The sequence below is a fragment of the Eschrichtius robustus genome, chromosome 19, assembly GCF_028021215.1.
Source record: "Eschrichtius robustus isolate mEscRob2 chromosome 19, mEscRob2.pri, whole genome shotgun sequence".
Lineage (NCBI taxonomy): Eukaryota > Metazoa > Chordata > Mammalia > Artiodactyla > Eschrichtiidae > Eschrichtius > Eschrichtius robustus.
The window spans coordinates 4,688,170-4,709,477 of NC_090842.1; the positions used below are offsets into that span (position 1 = coordinate 4,688,170).

Here is a 21,308-nt window from a genome sequence, read left to right on the forward strand (position 1 = left end):
ATGTGTGAAGTGGGGAAGACTGGGTGTATGAGCGGGGGAGGATTAAATATCTATCTCTAAGCAATAGAACAGGGATTTCTTTTTAATTTTGCTTTTCTGTATTTTTGAAATTTTCTACAATGAGTATACGTTACCTTTATAATAAAAAAGTTATAAGTTGCTTTTTTGTTTAAACGAAATAGAATGCACAACCCCAGGGGTTACCATTCACACTGCAAGTTGTAAAATTAGCAGCCCTGTATGTCTCCTTTTATTTTTGATGATGGGCAACCATAGGAGAAAGGACCCAAATTATACGTGAAAAACTCTATTGATTTAAAGACTTAGCCGCCTGCTTTACAAACACACATCAGCACAACCATTTGCAGATGAATCACACAATATGGTCACACACTAGCTGTATAATCTTACATTGGTTTCATCTGATTATATAACTTATCATGATTGGTTCATATTTCATTCTTTGGAGCATAACGGCGTGAGTGTTCCAAGGATCTGCAAATTCTTCTGCTTGCGGTCTCTGAGTAGATCTGTTTGCTCCAATGGAACTGTAGCTGTGGACGGGGCTGTTTGGTGTGAGTGTGTCTGTGGGAAAGGGCAGAGGCGAGGCTGGCACAGCCCAAGACGTAGAAAAGAGTTAACAGTGCTGGGAAAGGCCTGCTCGCTGGGTTGGTCCTTGGCTGGCATCTGGGAACTTGGATTTCAGGAGGGTTCCCACCATTCCAAGAACTGGAAAGGGAGCGTGCCAAACTGTGCGAACGGTGTGGTTTGCGCCGAGCACTGGCTTTCCCTCCGGGAGTCTGGGCCGGAGTCTGCGCGAGGCAGGGGGTGCCTATGTGACCAGCCCCGAGCAAAAGCCTTGGACGCCGAGCTGCTGAGGAGTCTCCCTGGGGGACCACGAGCCACACGGCTGCCACCGTCTGATGTGGGAGGAACTGAGCGAGCCCTGTGTGCCGACACCCGGAGAGGAGTCTCGAGGTTTCCTGCAGACGCTGCCCGAGTCTTTACTCTGTGCTGATTTTGCTTCGTGTCCTTGGGCTGAACTGAATCTGAACTGCGGGTAACAGCTCCTGAGTCCCGTGAGACCTTCTAGCGAATCCCCAACCCTGAGGGTGGTCCTGCAGGCCCCAGCAAGCCGGAAGTCATGTAACTTCGAAAGCTGCAGGATCTCAGCGCTGCTCAGCCACGAGAAGCATCCTGAGCTCTACTTCTGCTCCCCGAGCTGGGGGCCCGCCCTCGGCTTCTAAAGCATCTGTACACTCATCTGTCTTAGTACTTGTCTTGTCTGCTTCCTCAGATGATAGATCTAACTCCCCTACTGGACGAGGCGCTCTTTGAAGCAGAGGGCACTGTTTACTCCATGCCCGCCTTCCTAACACTAGCAACACCCCCAAATCCTGAGCTTAACACCAAAGGCTACGCCATGGGCACATGAAGAGCCCCTCGTGGTATGCTGCTGCAGTGCCCTGAGTATTCCCTCTTCTTCGAAACAAAGGGGCTGCAAACAATATTACTTTAGTCAGTTTTAACACAATTTTCTTGAATATTTCCTAAAGAATTCCCCTTTTCTAGCATCGTTTCAATTGCTTGTACTGACTCATCACGAACTCTGTCGGGGAGGAAAAAACTCTCCAGTTAACTGTGCAAAGGGTGCCCCTGATTTACCCTGAACGCCGTCAGGGCCCTTTACAAGACCTCCGTGGCCCTTGGCCCCACGCCTTCAGCAGCAAAGTGTATGATTAAAAATGAAGGCCCGGAGGGAGCGTGGAGAAGATGCAGCACTCCTGAATGCTGCCATTGTTCCCGGCCCGATGGCCCCGCCCCTGCTGCAGGGCAGTCCGTGTGGAAGTGAAGGAGCTAACTCGGCTGCCAGGCTCCGCCACGTCTTAGCTGTGACCTTGGACAATGACTTCACTTTTCTCAAATGGAACAAGCAGACAATAATCACACTTTATTCACAGGGTTAAGTAAGTTAACGGATGGAACGAACTTACAGCAGTGGTTGGTCACAGTAAATGACACGAGTTGTCTCTGATTACCATCATTATCATCCCATACTCTAATTCATCCTAGCAACTGACTCCAGAGCAAGCCTAGATCCACTGAACACCCACTTAATCGCCACACTGCAAGCAGAGGGCAAGCACTGAATACGCAACAGGTAAGGCACAAGCTTCACACTGGCTACGGAACGGCAGTCCCAACCTTTTCAGACAGGCTCGACTTGATAACTGTCAGGAGTCTATAAATATACGTGGGTTCAAAGGCAGCTCCAGGGCGGATATCCCTCACGATTTTATCCCCAAGAGCTGCAATGGAAACAGGACACAGATTTTTACAACTGAAGAAGTCTTAAAATGACTAAAGGCATAAGCATCAAAACTCCCCCCCCCAACACCCACCCAATGCTGAGAATAGTATAGGTGTAGCAACCTCCAAGTAAAGAGACATTTTCTTTCCAGCAAACCTGAATTTCTCAAACTCAGTCACCTGACTTCATAACTCCCAAAATGTAATGGCATCAGAACCCTCGTTTCTACTCACCTTGTCTGGGTTTTGGAGGTACTGGCATATTAGTAAACTCATTCATTAGCCGAACACTAGACACGGGGGGAAAAAATGTTTAGTACATTTTTTAAAAAATACATACTATTAACTAAAAAGCCTTGATGGCTAAGTAGAATGTTACCTAGTATGAAGATAGCAAACTTTAGATAACCAATGCTATAATAGCTAGTGAGCTCGTAAATCTTTTCTACACAAGTTTTTGGTATATTTCAAGTGATATAATTTGGCAAACACTAAAATTTATTCAACTGAATCTAAAGAACACAGATAAACAACGTTCCAATTCCATTTCTGGTTAACTTCCACAGAAAATCATGAACAGCACATTTAAAAAAAAATAGAATTACAGGATTCATCTGCAGGAAATCAAGAACTTTGCTATTTGAATCTAATTATCAGAGGGGGAAAAGCCCACCCCTTAACACATTTTCAGCAGCTTACTTACAAGCTATCTATCATGGGTGTGGACGTACAAGGCCTCTGCACTTTTGAATACAGAGGAATGAACTTCATCAGGTGATACATCGGAGGGCAAGCAACCAATGCCTGCAGTGTCTAAATGACGGCAGTAAGGAAGCGTAAAGGAAATAAAACCAATGCTCCAAATTGTGGAAAGGCACGTAAAACACAAGAGCATATAAAACTAAGCAAGCCAAGGACACTGAACCACTTAGATATGTAAACACAAAAGGGAATAAACCAAATAATCCCGGGGAAAACTGCCTTGTGATATCCAAGTAGTTTATAAATAAGAACTGAATTCAACCAAGATAATCAAGTCGATTAACACAGGACTTCCAGTTTAAGTGGTCACTCTGCCCTGTTATTCAGGACCATTTTAATGAGAAACTTGCCTGATTCTGTCAGTCACAGGTCAACAAATCATCTCTCTCTTTTTGGTCACGAATAGCCCAGTTAATAGGCAGTAAGGAACCGAGGTTTTGGATTCAAAATGTGGGGTAGACACCCCACAGAAGCGGAACTAAGTCGAATGTGCCCAAGGAAGAGAAAGCTGCAGAAAGCCAGCCTTGGGGACAGCCTCTGAGAAGGATACAGCATTAATGTAGCACCAGTTTCCTTTATTGATCAGCCCGCGGGGTTGCAATGACACTGGTTTATGAATCAGGGTTACGTTCTCCAGTAACTCTGAAAGAGGGAAGCACAGTGAAGACGTTAATGGCATCTCGTGAACAACTCTCACGCTCTACTCTGGGAAGGGGACCCCCCTTCAACAGAGCACACGTCACATCCAAAGGGAAGGCAGGCTGTGTTACAGCTTCGTTCCGTTCAACATCATGTAATTATTTAATGATTAAAATGTTCAAAAATATTTCCCCCCAAACACTGATGACATTTATTTATCTTCCCGTGGTAGTATCGCTAGGGAGCACAAGGACTGTTTTAATAAGAAACAGAAAGGGCTTAAAAAAACGATATCACAGTATTAGGGAACAGACTTAAAAAAGATACAGGCTCTTTTAACACTGACAGCTGGGCAGGCCTCCTTGATCGTGTGGTCCTCAGACACCATCCAGAAAGGCGTTTGTTTACGTGCAGGACCCGTCTCATTCACCTCTGGATGCCCAGCACATCACAGTGGGTGTTCGGTGACTGTCCAGCAAGTGGTGATCCCTCTTTTAGGGGCAATTATCTCCTACTAACTGAACTGTATTTCCATCAGAAGTCCCATTCACAACACTAAAATCCCTTATTCCATTTAGAAATAAGCTTCGTTATCCTCAGATTCACCTTTTGACATCACTCTTCCCCGTAGTCTTAAAATAGCTGTGAATGCCATCTTTACAAAAGAATGCTTTAAATATTGGTAAGTAACTGGCCCTTTTCCTTTTTAGAAATGTGTTATAACAAGGTCTCCCCACGTCCCTTACGAATGCTTTAACAGTGACAGCCACAATTTTTGGCTACCTTCTACTCTTGGCAAGCGCGTTACAACTTACAATGTTAACTCGCTGCACTTAATCCTCAGGGATCCCAGAGTACCACCAACCATCCCGCTTCCACCAAAAGGAAACAGAGGCTCAAGGTTAACTCGCCTGCCTGTGACCTCACAGGAGCCAGGCAGCACAGTCGGTACCCAAATCCATGACGTGCGGCCACACGACACAGCCCCTCCCGTAACTTTTAGACTGTGTACTAGGGAGCACGCATTTGATATCAGCACCCACCCAAAGCATCACTCAAACAAAAGAAGCCTTTTTTTCCTAAAAACATTTGCACTGGCAGATGTCAGACTCAAGAATTAAATGAAGAAATTAATTTGCAAGATTCTAATGTCAACACACACACTCCCTCCCTCTCTCCTGTGAGGGTAAATGCCCTCTGGCCTCTAACTGAGGAAGCACAGAGAATAATTTTCCCATTTATTAAAAAGTGGAACATAAGTGACTCAAGAGAACCCATGAAATCTGTTCAGTCAGACTAAGCTTGCCAAGGTCCTCTTGTCTCTCTCACTACGGGGCACAGCGCTGGGCCTTCACGGAGGAACAGATCAGATACAGAACTGAACCACACGCCCACGTGACTGACACCCAGCACAGACACCGCTAGGAGCTCCATCTGTATTATTCATAATCGGCCTAACAACCCTGTCAAAGAGACACCATTATCATCCCCATTTCACAGATGACAAAACTGAGGTCCAGAGGGGTTAGGGAACTGGTGCAGGGCACATGACTGAGCTGACATACGAGCCTGGGTCCCAGAAGCCGGGCTCTTTGCTCTCAGTAGACAACAGACTCTGCTTTAAGATCCTTTACTCTAAGGTTTCTGATACTAACTTTTCCCCACAAGCTGAAGATCTTCTTCTCACAGGGGATTTTTACATCCGTCTTTGAGCCATTTTATCACAAAAGCCCAGAATTTCCAATGTGTGCCACAGAATGGCAATTATTTCATACAGTTACTCTGCAAAATATCTGTGCATTTTCAAACAAGCATCAGTCCCAAATGAACGCTCCATCAAGACACCTGTGAATCTTTGCCATAGTATTTTTATATCTAAAAACAATATTAAGCTTTCACATAATCATACAACTCAAAACCAACTGCCTTCCTAACACAAGGGCCTCTGATAAATGACACGCTGCAGTTGGCTAAGCCTTGCCTGGGCACCAGGACCTGCAGGTGCAGAGAGGACTGAGCGGCGGTCCTGCTGTAGCAGGGTTTGCAGACCAGGGAAGAAGGGACCACACAGTGCAGGCTAAGCTGGGTGGGGGCAGTGGAGGGGATGCCCCGCCCTATCCAAGAACTGGAGAAACCTGAGGGGGCCAGGGGCCTGTGACAGCAAATGGTACCAGGAGAACGTCTCCAGCTTGGGGTGATGGTGCCTTCCACCCAGAGGAGAGATGCAACAGGACAAGCGGGTTCTTTCCTGTTTTGGGCAGTGATGAAATAAGGAGTTCAGTTTTAAGAGTTTTAGAGGCTCAGATAAAAAGGTACGCGGAAGACACCAGTACACAGTACACTGACACTCACAGACCAGCCAGTAACATATCTCCACTCACACACACAAACACACACGGGACCCTGCAGCTCGGGGCCTGAACTGTACGTTCTGACAGCAGTGGCTCAGAAGCGGAACCCTAAGCACCACCCACATTCAACTGACAGGCTAAGGAGACCCCGTAACGGTGATCTAGAAGGATAGGGCAGCTGGAATCAGCAGTGGAAGCAGAAGCACGTTCGAGGGCCTCAAGGAGGAAAGCAAGAGTGGAGACCACTCGTGCAGTCTCCCTTGGCCAGGAGCCTGGTTGAGGAGTAGGCAGAAGGGGGTCACTAAGGGGCTCCCAGGATCGCAAGAGGGAAGGAGCTAGGGAAGGGCAGACTCACCACAGTTTACGGTGGGGAAAGAAATGAAATAGCAACCTCAATTTTCTTGATGATACTGGAAGCAAAGTCTCCCGGGGTTGGGGGCAGGGGTGAAGGTGGGAGGGGAAGTGGCTTGACAATATCAATTCCTGTTCAATACAGACACTGAAGGAAAACAGAAAGAAAATGATCAGGGGCAGGCATGCATCTGAAACTTCCCTTCCATGCATCTGTTTTAACAGACTCAAAAATATGTTTATACGTAGTCAAAAGTGCTTTGGATGCATATCTTGTTAAACTAAAAACAATCATTTATGACAGGCCAACTCCACCCTCAAAGGGGAAGCAAGGGGCTTCCCTGGTGGCGCAGTGGTTAAGAATCCGCCTGCCAGTGCAGCGGACGTGGGTTCGAGCCCTGGTCCAGGAAGATCCCACATGCCGCGGAGCAACTAGGCCCATGCGCCACAACTACTGAGCCTGCGCTCTAGAGCCCGCGAGCCACAACTACTGAGCCTGTGTGCCACAACTACTGAAGCCCACACGCCTAAAGCCCGCGCTCCGCAACAAGAGAAGCCACCGCAATGAGAAGCCTGCGCACCGCAACGAAGAGTAGCCCCCGCTCACCCGCAACTAGAGAAAGCCCGCGCGCAGCAACGAAGACCCAACGCAGCCAAAAATAAATACATAAATAAATAAATTTATATTTTAAAAAAGAGTTTGAGAGAACCAACACTTTTCAGTTCTCCAAAAAGAAATGTTTGCTTCAATTCCTTAAAATTGTTTTGAATATTTTGTGAGTATACAGTATATTAATAAAGTCACATTTCAAAAGGAATGAAAGGTTGTAAAAAATTAAGATTAAATATCTTATTGCCTAAGATTTTCTCTTAAAAACCAAACATCCACACAATTTAAATGTTCAGTGTTATAACACACTGTACATTGAGCGTTCCTCCCCCTGAAGAATTTCAACGACCACAAACTGAGCCAGACGCGAACGTCTGACGGAGCCCACCGTGCTCTGCTCCTCTTCTACCACCCAGTCGAGCAGCACCTGTGCAAAGACAACGCTAATCCCTGTAAACAATCTCCATTCCTGTTACTGAATGTTCCTAAAATAAATGAATCTTACTGCTGTATTTCAGAAGTCAATATTCATGAATGCAGACAAGCGAGTATGAATACTGCTTTTAATTTTTTGGTATAACAGCTGGCTCTATTTAATTAAGTTCCTTTTATAATAACAACATCACCGTTTCCATTTAGATTTTGCTAAAGTCCAATGAGCACTGAAGGGCAGCCAAAGAACAGAGAGAGGAGGGTATTTCCTGAGGTTGAACCTTTAAATCTGACCTATGGTCCCAAGTCATCACTGTTGGTTTTCTATTTTACTTTCTTTTAGGGCAAATTATCAGAAGTTGACTGTAGAAACAAACTTTCCCCCCAGAGGCCTTCTTTTCAATCCATTGTTGTTGGTATAATTTACTACTCAGATCTGTTTAGACAGTAACTTTAGGAAGGTGGCCTCCTCAAGCCATCTTTTCCACAGGAGTTGGCAGGGTTGCCCAGGAATGATGTTATAGGCACGGCACAAAATGCCAGAATGACTGCATATCACATAAAAGCTATGAAACTGAAAGCATTATCTTCACCTTCGTAACAGCTCAAACATCGACAAATATAGTAGCCCACATACATAACCACAAATCATTCAAATGAAATGATCCATAAACTCAATGGCAATACTGGCATTGTAAACTTTTAAGTCCACATAAGCTATGATTATTCTTATATTTTTATGCATCAAATCTTGTTTTCCTAAAATTAGCATTTAGGTCATATTACCATTTAAAATCCATGAAAACGCAAGCTGCAGAACTTTCACTGATTCTTAAGGCTCAATAACTGGCTCGTAATTGACATTCTGATGCTGCTGACCTGTTGTTCTGTCATCTTCCTAACTGTCCAGAACATTCTCCAAGTGTTTTTCTTTTCCTCATTACATCACTTTGGAAGAACACACGCTATCTCGGTTACCTAATCAGGTGGAGGACAGCAAAGTGACCAAAATGTACCACTACCCGTTGGCTATAGATCAACTTATGTTTTGTAAGTGGAGGAGTGTCCATTTAGTTCTTTAAAAGAGACAGAACAGAAATATTAGCAAGGACATACACCTATCAAGTTAGATATGGACTGAACTCTCACCCCACAAGTGCGATTTCTGCAAACAGGTGCTGGACCTCCTCAGCTCAGGGCCTGCTGCATGATCACTGCCTGTGTTGCTTAGGAGAATTTGAAGAGAAAACATAAAACGCTGGAGAATTATTTCCCAAGGACAGGGAAAGTATTGAATATAAACGTGATTTATAAACCACTAAAACAAAGATCAATCGGGGTATATTTTTGTTTACAATAAATACAGACCCAGGAATTCATTCTTCTGAGCAGATCCAACTTGTAGTGATTTCGTTGCTCTCTCCAGCAACAATTTTTAGGTATAAAACTGTGCAAAATCATCTATTAAGTGTGTTTTACTAAAATTCATAATAAATGACATTACCAGATACCTCAATTCCCCCACAGAATAGAATTTTTTTAAAGCTTTCTAAGACCTCAGTTTACCTAGTTCTCTTACACTGGAATTTTAACTCCTTCTATTTGGGCATTTGGCCTAGTCTCTCTCCTCGCCCACCATTATTTACACTCCTTTGAAACAAAATACACTGATGCAAAATATAAAATACAAAATAGCTCTATGTGTGATTTGAAAGCATTTGACACAATTTAGGTTTGGGATAGGACAAGTGATCCTCAGTAAAAACCCAGGAAGAGTGTAATGTTCATCACAAGGATATGTTTCATTTCAAACTCTGACCCTGAGCTAATGGAGGGAGCACAGGCAGAGATCACTCCTACTTCTCTGGTATTTGTCATACTTACTCTCCAACAGGGGTGTGCCTCAAGTTTTGCAACTGCTTTCAATACAAGCTAGAAGAATTAAGATTTTCAAGTTGCTTTTGCTCACCTCCTAGCTCAGTTATTCCTCCTGAAAAATGGCATATATCCCCTCGCAGACACAAAGCACTCACTGAAACACGGACCCCGTGGGCCTCTTGTGCAGGTTCACGCTCCCTGCGAGGTTAGGGAAGGCATTTGGTGTTTCAGAGTAAGTGTTCTTCCCTTCCATCTCCTTCTTAAGTAAGAGTTTACACTTAAGAAAAACAGCAAATGCAAAAAAAATGTTGACAAATGACACCAAGAAGACGGCCTTGCCACCAAAAAGGTAAAAGCAGAAGCCATTACAGCAACAGGTAAACAGACCATGGGTAAGTGAAAGCTGGCTATATTTCATTTCAAAAGGCTTTATGTGATTCTTATTCTTTGTTTACAGTTGATTTGTCTTTCTAATTTGTGTTTCACTTGTGGTTATACAAAAACTACTTGGCATTTATTAAGCACAGACTTAATGACAGGGCAGATGATCCAGAAATGCAGACATCCAAAATAAATGACCCTGGGGTCGAAAACTGGCCGTGGATATTTATATTATTCTAAGAACTCAAAAAAGAATAAACTTATCTGAACTGTTGTTCCCTCCTCTTTCTTTCCCAAAAGTTAATATAACGATAAACACAAAAATTATTCTCTCAGTAGAACCACTTAGACGTTAATGCAAGTCAAATTCTATGATAACCAACATCAACAGATCTTTTAATGGAGCTGGAATTTCACACAGTTAAATACTGCTTAAAATAAGTGGGCCTAGGCTTAAAAGCGTGCCCATTTAGGAGAAGTCTGTGGTAGTGATCTGACCTACAATAAACTGAACCTACCTTATTGTTTTTATAAAGTAAAACCTCTCAGGAGGAGAACAGGACAGAAGAAAAAATTCCAAACAATCCTCTTTACCTAAGCTCGGTTTGATTCCAAGAGTGACGACTATCACTGCATTATTTTACAACATGAAATACTGAAAACTGTCAGCAACTACACTGTGTATTTCTAAGGTTCAATAACCAGGCTCAAAAGAATGAAGTATTTTAAAAGGAACCACACTTCTGCTCAGATAATTAAAACATCTTTACAACTGACCTAATCAAAAATAGAATAAGAAAATAAATGGGGGTCCCCCGCGGCAATGGAGGAACACACTGCATCAATTCAAAAATGATTCGATTGTAGCAACACTCTCCACTAATACAAATAACTAAGAGCCCCCACTTTCACATCATTTTAATTTACTTTTCTTTTTTTTTTGCTGTTGGCCGTGCCGTGGGGCTTGCAGGGTCTTAGTTCCCCAACCAGGGAACCCAGGTCCCAGCAGTGAAAGCGCCTAACCACTGGACCACCAGGGAATTCCCTTCACAGTGTTTTAGAAAGCAGGTTAACATTACATTTTAGCAGGTCAACTAGATTTTAACACACACAGCAAACTACGTTATCAAACCACATTTAAAGTCATATGACTAGAATGCTTTAAAACATTTAAAATGAATCTTTTCTTTATTTTAATAAAGACTGAGAAAATTTCCCAGGAATGGGAGGTTTTTCCTTTGTGAAGCAATTTTAAGGAACAAATACAATTACAACGCCTTCTGACTTTAAACTCAGAATGCACGTTTTTAAAAGCGTCACACCATGTATCTCTCATTACAGACTAAAAATAAACTTTTAACTTAATGATCTATTCAAAGGCTTTTACTTCCCTTTCCTGACCTTGACAGCTTTCCCTTGCAATGCACACATTTTAATAATAATAAAACATTACTAGCATTTTAATATTTATAATAAAAAATTCACCCAAATAACCTAAAAGTTATCACTTTAAAGCCCAAAATGGTGATTCATCTATCAATTAACTTCTCATTTTAAGAGAACTCCAGACACCTAGATTATTCAAAATAATGTATTCTGTATAAGAAATAAAATGCTCATTTAAAAAAATTTTAAAGTATTGCTTGCTGTCATCTTACTGCCATCAAAAGGATGTGTTTTATATTTGATGGACTTCTGACCATTCATAAAAGGGTATGCATTTTGCATCTTGCGACTGCTTTCACCCTCACCCTGGTAATGAATGCTGTCAGGCATACCAAAATGTTAAATCAGCAAACATCACATAAAGCCTAAATAAGACAGCTAATTTTAACTCGGCTAAGGGGCAAAAACCTGAAGAGGTGGTTACTAGTAACTCCTCGGAACAATGAAGCCTGAAGAGCAGCCCCGGCTTCTTAGACGTGTATAGACAGACACGGCTCCTGTTTCTGACTTTCTACTTCAACTTTAAAAATCGCAAGTCATGCAGCTTTGTAGTTTTACTGTGAACTGGTCCTACTTTTGAGCCTCAGCATGTCGAATAAAACATTAACTTTAGGCCAAACTGTTACAGTTTTTCTCATCTTGTCAAGAGTTGGCCTTGGTGTGTTAAAACTGAGTAAAATCCATTTACTCAATCCAAAATAGGCATTAAAAAGAAAAAAAACCCAAATACTTTCTTATATCCTGGGAAATAAAGAAAAGAAACCATGCAAAGTGAGTCCAAATCAGGGGTTATGACAGCAAAGGTACACAACAGCTGGAACACAGATGGCACCGCCTATCACACAGTCACACAATGAAGCACAATCGCTTGATCAAAAGGCAAGAAGTGGAAACGTCATTTGTCAACAGAAAAGGACTGGTAAAAAAGTGGTAATGGACATGGGTTTTCCACTTAACATAAAGGCAGGACACCCCTCCCCACCCCATTTTGCTCATACACCATTATACTTCTAGTAACATTTAAGGTACAGGCATTATTCAGAAAGTCCTCTTAACACACGGTAAATCAATCTACTACCGCTCTGGGTAACAACATACCACCAAAGTTTTTAGCCCAGACTGTCTGCTCCCATCTTGGCTTCACACTTGTATCTTTTGAACTATACCTGCAATCTTTATGGCTACAGGATCTTCTGAAACTGGAACCAGCCCTTCCTTGACTTCGGCCTGCTTTTCAGAGACCAGGGAAGATGTGGCGGGAGGGGAATACTTAGCTTCCATGGAAACCACGGGCGAGGAGGAGGAGCAGGAGGAAGAGGGCTTGGAATCATGAAAGAGGCTGGCCCACGACTTGGCGGGCTGGCTCTGACCGGCAGGAGCGGCGGCTGCCGCAGAGGCCGGGGCGTCCGCGGGAGGGGGCCCGCTCTCGGCCTTGGCGGGGTCCGAGTCCGAGCTCTCCACAGTGTGCAACTCCACCCCGTTGGCAGCTGTGCCCTCAACCAAGGATTCAAGTATTTGTCCGTTAGTGACTCCAAGGTTCTCAGTAGTATCGGTCCCAACGGCAGGCTGAGCCACAGCTGTCCTCAACAGGGTGTCCCTGCTGGCCTCTGCAGGGAGGCGAGAGGGCTCCAAGTTGGCCCCGGGGCAGCCCTCAGGCTGCCCTGCAGTCCTGGCCCCGCTGTCAAGGGCTCCGGGGAAAGAACCAGCTGGCACGGCGTCGCTGACGAAGTCCGTGGTGTCCTGGGGGCTGCCCCAAGTCCTGGGTGTCCCCACGGGGGGTACATCACCCATCGAGTCCACATCCTCGATGCCTACACTGTTGGGGACTGCTGGACCAGCATGGCCATTGACCAGGGCTTCCGTGGAAGGACCACCCTCGCCGCCGTCTTTCAAGTAACTGTAATATCCAGGGGGGCGCTTTTTCTTCTTTTTACGCTCCCGTTGTCCAAGACCACCCGAGACGCCATCGTTCTCTAAAACTTCCGCCTCCACGTTAGAGCTGCCATCCAGGGCGAGGGCAGAGCCTGGGTACTGGCAGTCAGCTGAGCTGTAGTTCACTTCTTTATCGATGTCATTGGGGATCTTTTTGGAAGTTGTGCAACTAAGGATAAATTCAGGGGCCTGAGGATTCAATGTGCTTGAAATACTGTAGTTGGGCGTTCTCAGCAAAGTGTCATTGGGTTCAATTACTTCATTAACACCAAATTCAATTCTCTGACAGTCCTGTCCTGTTTAGAAAGAAAATGATCAGTAAACATCCCATTAGTTAAGAACACAGCTATACAAACTATAAAAGTCTCAGTAATTATGTCTTTTTGAAACTGAAACCTGAAGTCTTGTAGTAATTAACGAAGCTATGACATTTAGTTTCTGTGCTGAATAAATAATTTGCTGAAATAAATAATAACTACAAAATTATAGTTAACCTGGGGATATGAAATACAGAAGCCTGTATTTATTTTCCACTCTCAGGGTAGCTAAGGGAGACTTTCAGAAGGTAGAAATTAAAACAAAATTATAATAGAAAACAAATAATATTCTGCCTATCTAAACACATCCCTCAATAATGATATCTGACTTTATTAGCTAACTCTATAAGCCTGAGACTAGGGCATATGTATCTTGGAAAACTAAATTTCAAAAAACCAAGATGACTAACATGGGGACTTAAAAATCAATGCCATATATATGGCTTCTCTAATTCGTGTAATTTAGTAATTCCAAAAATATGAATTACACAAAAGCACTCTTTCAAATGATCCATCTCCCGGATCTTCTCTACTGACAACCTTAGCTGAAGTCCAAAAATGGCCTTACATGAGTGCATGTGAATTCTACATTAATTCATACTGGATTAACTCCATGGGTAATGAAGGTACTTCCAAAAATCCCAAAAAGATAAACTTAGGACTGCAAACCTTTAAAAATCTCCTTGCAATCCTTCGATTACTTTCTCCCCACTGACAACCACCTACATATTCTATCCATTCTAACATGGACTTTTTCCATAGGTCACATCTCAGAAATTAGGTTGAGTTTTAGAATCAACTGAGTCTTTCAACAGACACCGAGCACCAATGTCATCTTATATCTGATGAAGTAGTTATACATTTAGAAGTTAAGGAATGGACAAGTGCTTTTTAACTCATTTTTCGTGCATAACTGAAGATTTCTCCAAGTCTAGCACAAGAGACCCACTTTTTTTCCAAGGTATGTATTTCAAGGGGAAAAAAAAAAATCACCATTAACAAAATAATCATATTCTATTAACAAAACTGAATATATTTTACTTTGGAAGTCTTTTTAGAGAAGAAAAAACAGCCCCACAGAGGGACCAGGGCCCTAAACAGTTTGCTAATTCTCCGTCTGTTTTGATATCACATGCCCTGAGGGTGGGGGGAATACAACAGCCTGACAAACAAAAAGTTCCTGAAAAAAGAATATTCATGATGGTTACGCCTAACAGCAGGCTTTACTATAAAGCCACCGACAGGACAATTTGAATCCTTTGGCCCCTGAGAGCTGATCTGTTGTCTCCTTATTTTGAAAACAATCACCACAGAGAAATTAATTTCTCTATTATTATACCTAAAAGTGAACTGTCCAGTCTGCTTCCAGGTATCCCCTATCCTGTGAGGTTTCAAGGGTGCAGGGCTGCTAAGTGGACTGAAATGGGTGTACCTGAAGAAGTGCAGGACACTTGGCATGAGGAGGCTGCCCTTTGCAGACTGTGATGTACCTTGTGAATCACACTAAAAATTAGTGTGCTGTATCATGCAGCGCGTGCCAGATTTTGATTATTTCCGGTAGACACAGTGTCTTCCACATCTCAGTTCTTAATCTTATCATATCATACAACATTCTAGAATGTGATGTGACATTAACGGAACCATTTCAATATGCTACAGTTGTCATCAAAACATTTACCCAACAAAGTATCTGACCACAACCCTGGAAGTCCGATTCCTACCCAGAACAGTTCCTTTTCTTATTCAGGAACACCGGTCGTGGACACACACGTGCACTGCACTCCAGGGCAGAGAAGTCAGGACAAGACCCAACCTGTCAGGCCAGAAGAGTGGTGGAAGGCCTGGAAGCTCCTGAGCACTCGGGTCATGCAGGCAGTGGATTTGTTGAGGGAAGGAAAACCAGCTCAAATAAAACAATTACATGCTAACACAGCACTTCTCAAAGTCTGCGCACTGTAGCACACACGGTACAGTGGCCTGGGGTGTCCGGATGGGGTCCCGGAGTCTGCGATGTTCAGAGGCCCCAGGAGATTCTCATGCCCAGGACTGTCTGAGAGCTACTGCTTAAGTGGCTTCCTCGGCTGATTTCTCTGATCAACTCTTAGTGAGTCAATTCAACAATCACGGAGCACCTAGCTATGTGCAAAGCGCTTATTATCAGGGAGGGGGGTCGGGTACAGAGGTAAGGCAAGGTCTCCGCCTCAAGGAGTTACATCTACTAGGGAGACAAACATTTAAGACAGGAGATGACAATGCAGAGGGTGGGTAAGATGAGGCCTCAACAGCTTTACAAAAAGAATGCTTCCTGACACAGGGAAAAGAGATCTATGTTGATCAGAAGCTAGAGAGAGGTCAGTGGAATCGACAGGATAACTGGATGGGGTGGGTGGTGAGAAGTAGGGGCTGTTTCCCGCTTTGGGAACTGACTTAAAAAGGCAGCAGTATAAAAGGCACGCCATGCAGGAGCCCCCGCCAAGAGTGTGAGTCGCTGGCTATGGTGGGCAGTAGAACAAATCCCTCTAAAGTGTTCATCCAAAACCATCCCGAGGGTCTACAGCATGGCAGATACTATACTGTGCAGCTGCTAAACACAGAAACGGATGAACTGTGGTCTCTGCCACCCACAGCTGAACTCAGCCTAAAGAGGGAGGCAGAGTGAGCTAGCACTGCAGGAGAAACAAAAGTAACGGAAACAGAGCAGAAAAGGTCTTGGAGAAAAGGAGCCTTTAAGATGGCCTGCCACTAACAGTGGGAGCAGCCGTGTTTTTGGAGGATTAAAAGATGGACTTGAGAAGAGAGAGGAGAGAATGGAGAAAAAGAGCCAAGAAGGGGATTCCCTGGTGGCGCAGTGGTTAAGAATCCGCCTGCCAATGCAGGGGACGTGGGTTCGAGCCCTGGTCCAGGAAGATCCTACATGCTGCGGAGCAACTAAGCCCGTGTGCCACAACTACTGAGCCTGCGCTCTAGAGCCCGTGAGCCACAACTACTGAACCCACGCGCCACAACTACTGGAGCCCGTGCACCTAGAGCCCATGCTCTGCAACAAGAGAAGCCACCATAACGAGAAGCCCGCACACGGCAACGAAGAGTAGCCCCGCTCGCCGCAACTAGAGAAAGCCCACGCGCAGCAACAAAGACCCAACGCAGCCAAAAATAATTATTTAAAAAAAAAAAAAAAAGAGCCAAGAAGCGTAACTGAGCAAGGATGCCAGCCTAGAAGGAGGGATGTGGCAAGAGAGAGAAGAAGAGAGAGAAGAAGGAAATGGATTAGAGGCGAGTGGCATTGGCACACTGGGGGGTCGGACGAGGGGAGGAGGGGGAGGCGCAGCCTCCATCTCCAGCCTAAGCGACTGGGAGGATGGTGAGGCCACTACCTGGACCAGGATGGAAGGACTATTATGACAGGGAAAATAATGAGACATCTGTTAAGCACTGAGTAAACACCTGTGGCACACCTCCTATGCGCCAAGTGCACGAAGACAGGGAGAACCTCAACCCACAGATAACAAAGCCACTCTGGAGGCTGGGCGGCCCTGCAAGGGCACGTGGGTCCCTCCAGCCTCACTTAGTTTATTGTCGTCCTAAGCCATCATTGGAACTGTTCTCTCCCTTACGTTCCTTACAAAGTCGCTAATAATTTTAGATATAATCACTTTCGCGTTTTACTATAGATACAAAGTTTACATAGTCTTTTCAGGGTTTATATTTAAATCTAAACTATAATAAAACCCTTTCGTAAGTCAGACAAGGCTAAAGAAACAGGGAACCAAATCCCTGCTCTCAAAGAAAAGGTTAGGCTTTTAGCTTCTCCAAGGCCAGCGAGGACCTTTAACAATGCAAACTGAAAAATGGTCTAACTGGTTTGACACGTGCAAGGCCCCTGCTGTTAGTAACACTGGGCACTTAAATAATACGAAAGGGTTGCATCTCAACAACCGCCATCTCCACTTATCATCTCAGTGTCTGGGACAGAGGCAATCAATCAATCAATAACAGGCCAAGAGGTGAAGGGGTCACCTGAATTTCCAAGAGCCTTGGTGACAGACGGGGACATAAACACAAACTGCAGGACAACAGACCCGAGCTGCCACTGAACCAGGCAGAAAGCACGTGCTCAGAGAATCGCCAGCTCTGGACCCAGCAGCCAGTGCATCCAGAGAGAAAGCTCACTTCAGAACCTTTACAAAGAGCTTTGGCTATGAAGGAATATATATCTGTGTCACAGAGGACTGTTAGGAAAAAACAGAAATGAGCAACTATTTCCTTAACTCCCCTTTGTACGTCTGGCACTCTGAAGCACAGAATAAACTTTAATTCATTAGTCAAAGTGGTTCGGTGATTAAATCTGCTATAGCTTACAGCAAAAACATCAAGCAATAAGGGAATGCTTATCCAAAAGGTATGGACCGACAGGAGAACACCACTTCCAGGAAGCCTGCCCACCCAGCACACACGTCAGGGAATGAAGGAGAGCACAAGCTTACCATCGGGTAGCTCAGCAGCGGCCTGCGCGCCACACAGAACTGCTCCACCGTACGGAGGAAGCTGCACAGGGAATCGGAAAGCAAATTTTAATTCAACAAATTGTTAAAATGCAAAACATGCTATTTCATTAAAGCAACCTTCATTAAAACACTTTATCCATGCAACTTCTCGTGACATTATTTTTAACAAAATAACACAGACAGAGAGACAGTAAGATTAAACATCTTCATTTTAAAACACCATTGGAATGCTTTCAAACATTTATTGTTAATAAACAGATCCAAAAATGAGGCAAAAAATAAAAATGGGCTCCAATGGACATGTCAATCCACTACAATAAAAGGCTCATGACACACCCTTCACTTCACAGGAGCTGCAGACTGCCCACCAATACAACAGTGCTTGTCTTTCTCCATCCACTGGTAAAGAGTCTTCGTGACCATCTGCGCTTGACGTTCACCGTCACTACATGTCCACTCAGTCAGAGGCAGGAACCAGGCCCAGGGGCAGAGAGTGGACAAGGCCCCTGAGAAGGAAAAGCCTGGGAACCGTGGCTCCCTTTTTCACAGGGTGCCTTAGATAACTGAGTTAACGGCTAGTGGTCACATTCCTTGTTTGGAAGAGAGAAAGCAAAAGAGCAGGTGTCTGAGCTCTTTGTAAATGCAGGAAGGTATCATGAATACACCAAAATTTTCCTTCCTAGCTATTCCATAATACTTAGAGGAGTTAGAAATGTTTCAAATGGATATGTTTGAGATGAGAAAGTTTACGATGGGAAGGGGTAAGGTTAAGTGGACAGATAATTGCTACCTGAAAGCAGAACAAAAGAACAAAACAATTATCGATACATCCTAACACAGAACTTCTCAAAGTCTGCACACTGCAGCACACACAGTACCATGGCCTCGGGTGCCTGGATGGGGTGCCGGAGTCTGCGATGTTCAGAAGCACCCATGAGATTCTCATGCCCACGACTGTCTGGGAACTACTAAAGTGGCTTCCTCAGCTGCTTTCTGCAATCAACTTACTGGGTCAATTCAACAATCACAGAGATAAAAGTTCTCGCCTCAGAGAGTTAATGACAAATAAGAAGCTAAGAAAACAAAGGCAGATTTGAAAGGAACTGACCACTTTCTGGACTTGAGAACAGCACAAGTTTCCACCACACGGGGGCACCCCAGCATTCATCACGGCAAAGCCCAGGTGGGCTGCCCTTGGCCCGGCACTTGCAGCGCAAGACCATTCCACACAACAACCAAATGCTCACACCCGGTGCCCCAGCATTTACCGCTGGCACGGACACACGGAGCAGAAAGGTGCGTCTGGGGAAGCCACAAATCAGGGTGGTGTCCCTCGGCAGTCACGAAGGACGTTCAGCAAACGCCCATACACAGAACTGCCTTTTTGTTTCCATCAGTGATACTAGGGTGCCCCCTGGTGATGAAAATTACACAGTTGTAAGGTGCTCAAAGTATTTTACTTTGTTTTTTAAAATCACACTGCACTTCCACAAAATCTAGGGTGCGGTAGAGGCAGGATCTGAAAACAGCACCTGGCACACTCCAGGGCAATACTACCATTTCTGTTAGTGTGTTTGAAACACTTATTTTGATTTACTAATCTGGTAAGTGCATAATTGTGGGAATTACTGAATGCTGGAGTGAGTTCAGGCAGAGAAAAAATGTGTGTTTTATTTTTACTCTATAGCCTCGTACATGGCGCCTTTAATTCAATGAGCCTCTGTCACTTGTAAGATGCCCCTTAGTTTGTGGTAAGTGGGTATAATAAATACACAGCAGAATAAAAGTGTAAGAAGTGTTCAAAGTTCTCATAGCTACTTATAAGAATAGAGAATTTTAAAAGCACAGCAAAAATATAAAATCTCGCACACAAATGCAAACTGAGCAGTGTAAAAAATGGAAGTCTAGTTATATTAGATACAAAATCAAACCGACTCAGTCTGAAAATAGTGCTACCATACTGTGAGGTCAATACTTGTGCCCTTCAATAAGAAGGTAATATTTTTAAATCTTTTTGGTGCTGCCACTATTTATTGTGCTCTCTCTAAAAGACCCTCATGAACCCTGAATCTCCCCTCTGAAATCCCATTAAGACACCAAACCACTGAGAATAACTGTCTTAACTCTGCTTCACTATACACACACACACACACACACGCACACACCTCTACAGCTTGGACTATGCTATCCTGGGCTTGTTTATTCCGCGGCTGGTTGAGGTGTATGAGTTGCCCAATGTTGAGTTTCTGGAAAGTTTAAAGAACAATAAGCATTCTCTCCCTATTTTTGAACACCCATATAATAGGATTATGACTGGAGCTCAAAATACGCTTTTTCAGTAAGTATACTGTATATTTTTTCCAGTTGGAGAAATTCATTTTTAAATTGCCCTGGCTTATCAACTGGAAGGCAGCTTTAGTAAAGGTATCAAGGCTCTCAGTTGAGAGGTATGATGCTTTTGTAGAAAGTTAGACTATTTTTACATTTTAACACCCTGTATTTCTCAAATTTGGTTTCTCAGTCCTTGGTCCCAAGCAGAGAAAAAATACTTTAAAGTTCCTAATAGCCAAAAAAATATACGACAGGGTTCTAATAATGCCATGGCCACATGGAAGGAACTGTGAAGGTATGAGGTGCAATCGTTTTACCTCTGAGATAAAAGGTCAAACAAATGATGACGCAGTGGAATGAGATAACCATTCCTCACCCACCAGTGCAACCACACACCACCCCCACTAAGCAGTCCATGTCCCATGTGATGATATTACTATTATAATCCAGCCCCCGTGTTATAATAATCACACAGTGAGAAAGATACCTCAGCCTAATCATGCTAATTAGCCTGTGTTTCTCTTTTGCAGGTTGCTGGACCATATGTGAATCTGACAGACAACACTTGTCATACCTCCCCCCAAACACTGATGACACACAACTATAGCTTCCGCAAATAAAAAGTCTGGGGACTTCCCTGATGGCACAGTGAATAAGACTCCGTGCTCCCAATGCAGGGGGCCTGGGTTCGATCCCTGGTCAGGGAACTAGGTCCCACGCACCACAACTAAGAGTTCGCATGCCACCACTAAAGATCCCGCATGCCACAACTGAAGATCCCACGCGTTGCAACTAAGACTCGGCACAGCCAAATAAATAAATAAATATTTTTTTTAAAGTTTGATGTAACTTTACTATCAAAATCCTTCGTATCTACTAACATGTGGTACACACGAGATATTACACAATGCATTAATGGCTTCCCAACACGTCTGTGAGGTAAATAAGCATCCTCCACTTTCCAAATTCACAGTTTTAAAAAAACACACAATGAGATGGAGGAAACTGCCCAAGACCATCAAGCCTGTTTAAGTAGCAAAGGGAGAAAGGAACCCAGCTCTTT

The 21,308-nt window shown here is 43.9% G+C and overlaps 1 protein-coding gene across 1 annotated transcript in view; it reads right to left on the bottom strand.

Moving 5' to 3' along the window:
• Positions 1–21,308, bottom strand: part of USP10 (ubiquitin specific peptidase 10) — a 72,792-nt gene that overhangs the window by 12,604 nt on the left and 38,880 nt on the right. The window contains exons 3-8 of the mRNA XM_068527426.1: positions 17,894–17,954; positions 12,327–13,388; positions 3,623–3,714; positions 3,014–3,123; positions 2,545–2,600; positions 2,206–2,309 (exon numbers count right to left, since the gene is read on the bottom strand). Coding sequence (XP_068383527.1) covers positions 2,206–2,309; positions 2,545–2,600; positions 3,014–3,123; positions 3,623–3,714; positions 12,327–13,388; positions 17,894–17,954 — 1,485 coding nt within the window. The remainder of the gene's footprint in view (positions 1–2,205; positions 2,310–2,544; positions 2,601–3,013; positions 3,124–3,622; positions 3,715–12,326; positions 13,389–17,893; positions 17,955–21,308) is intronic.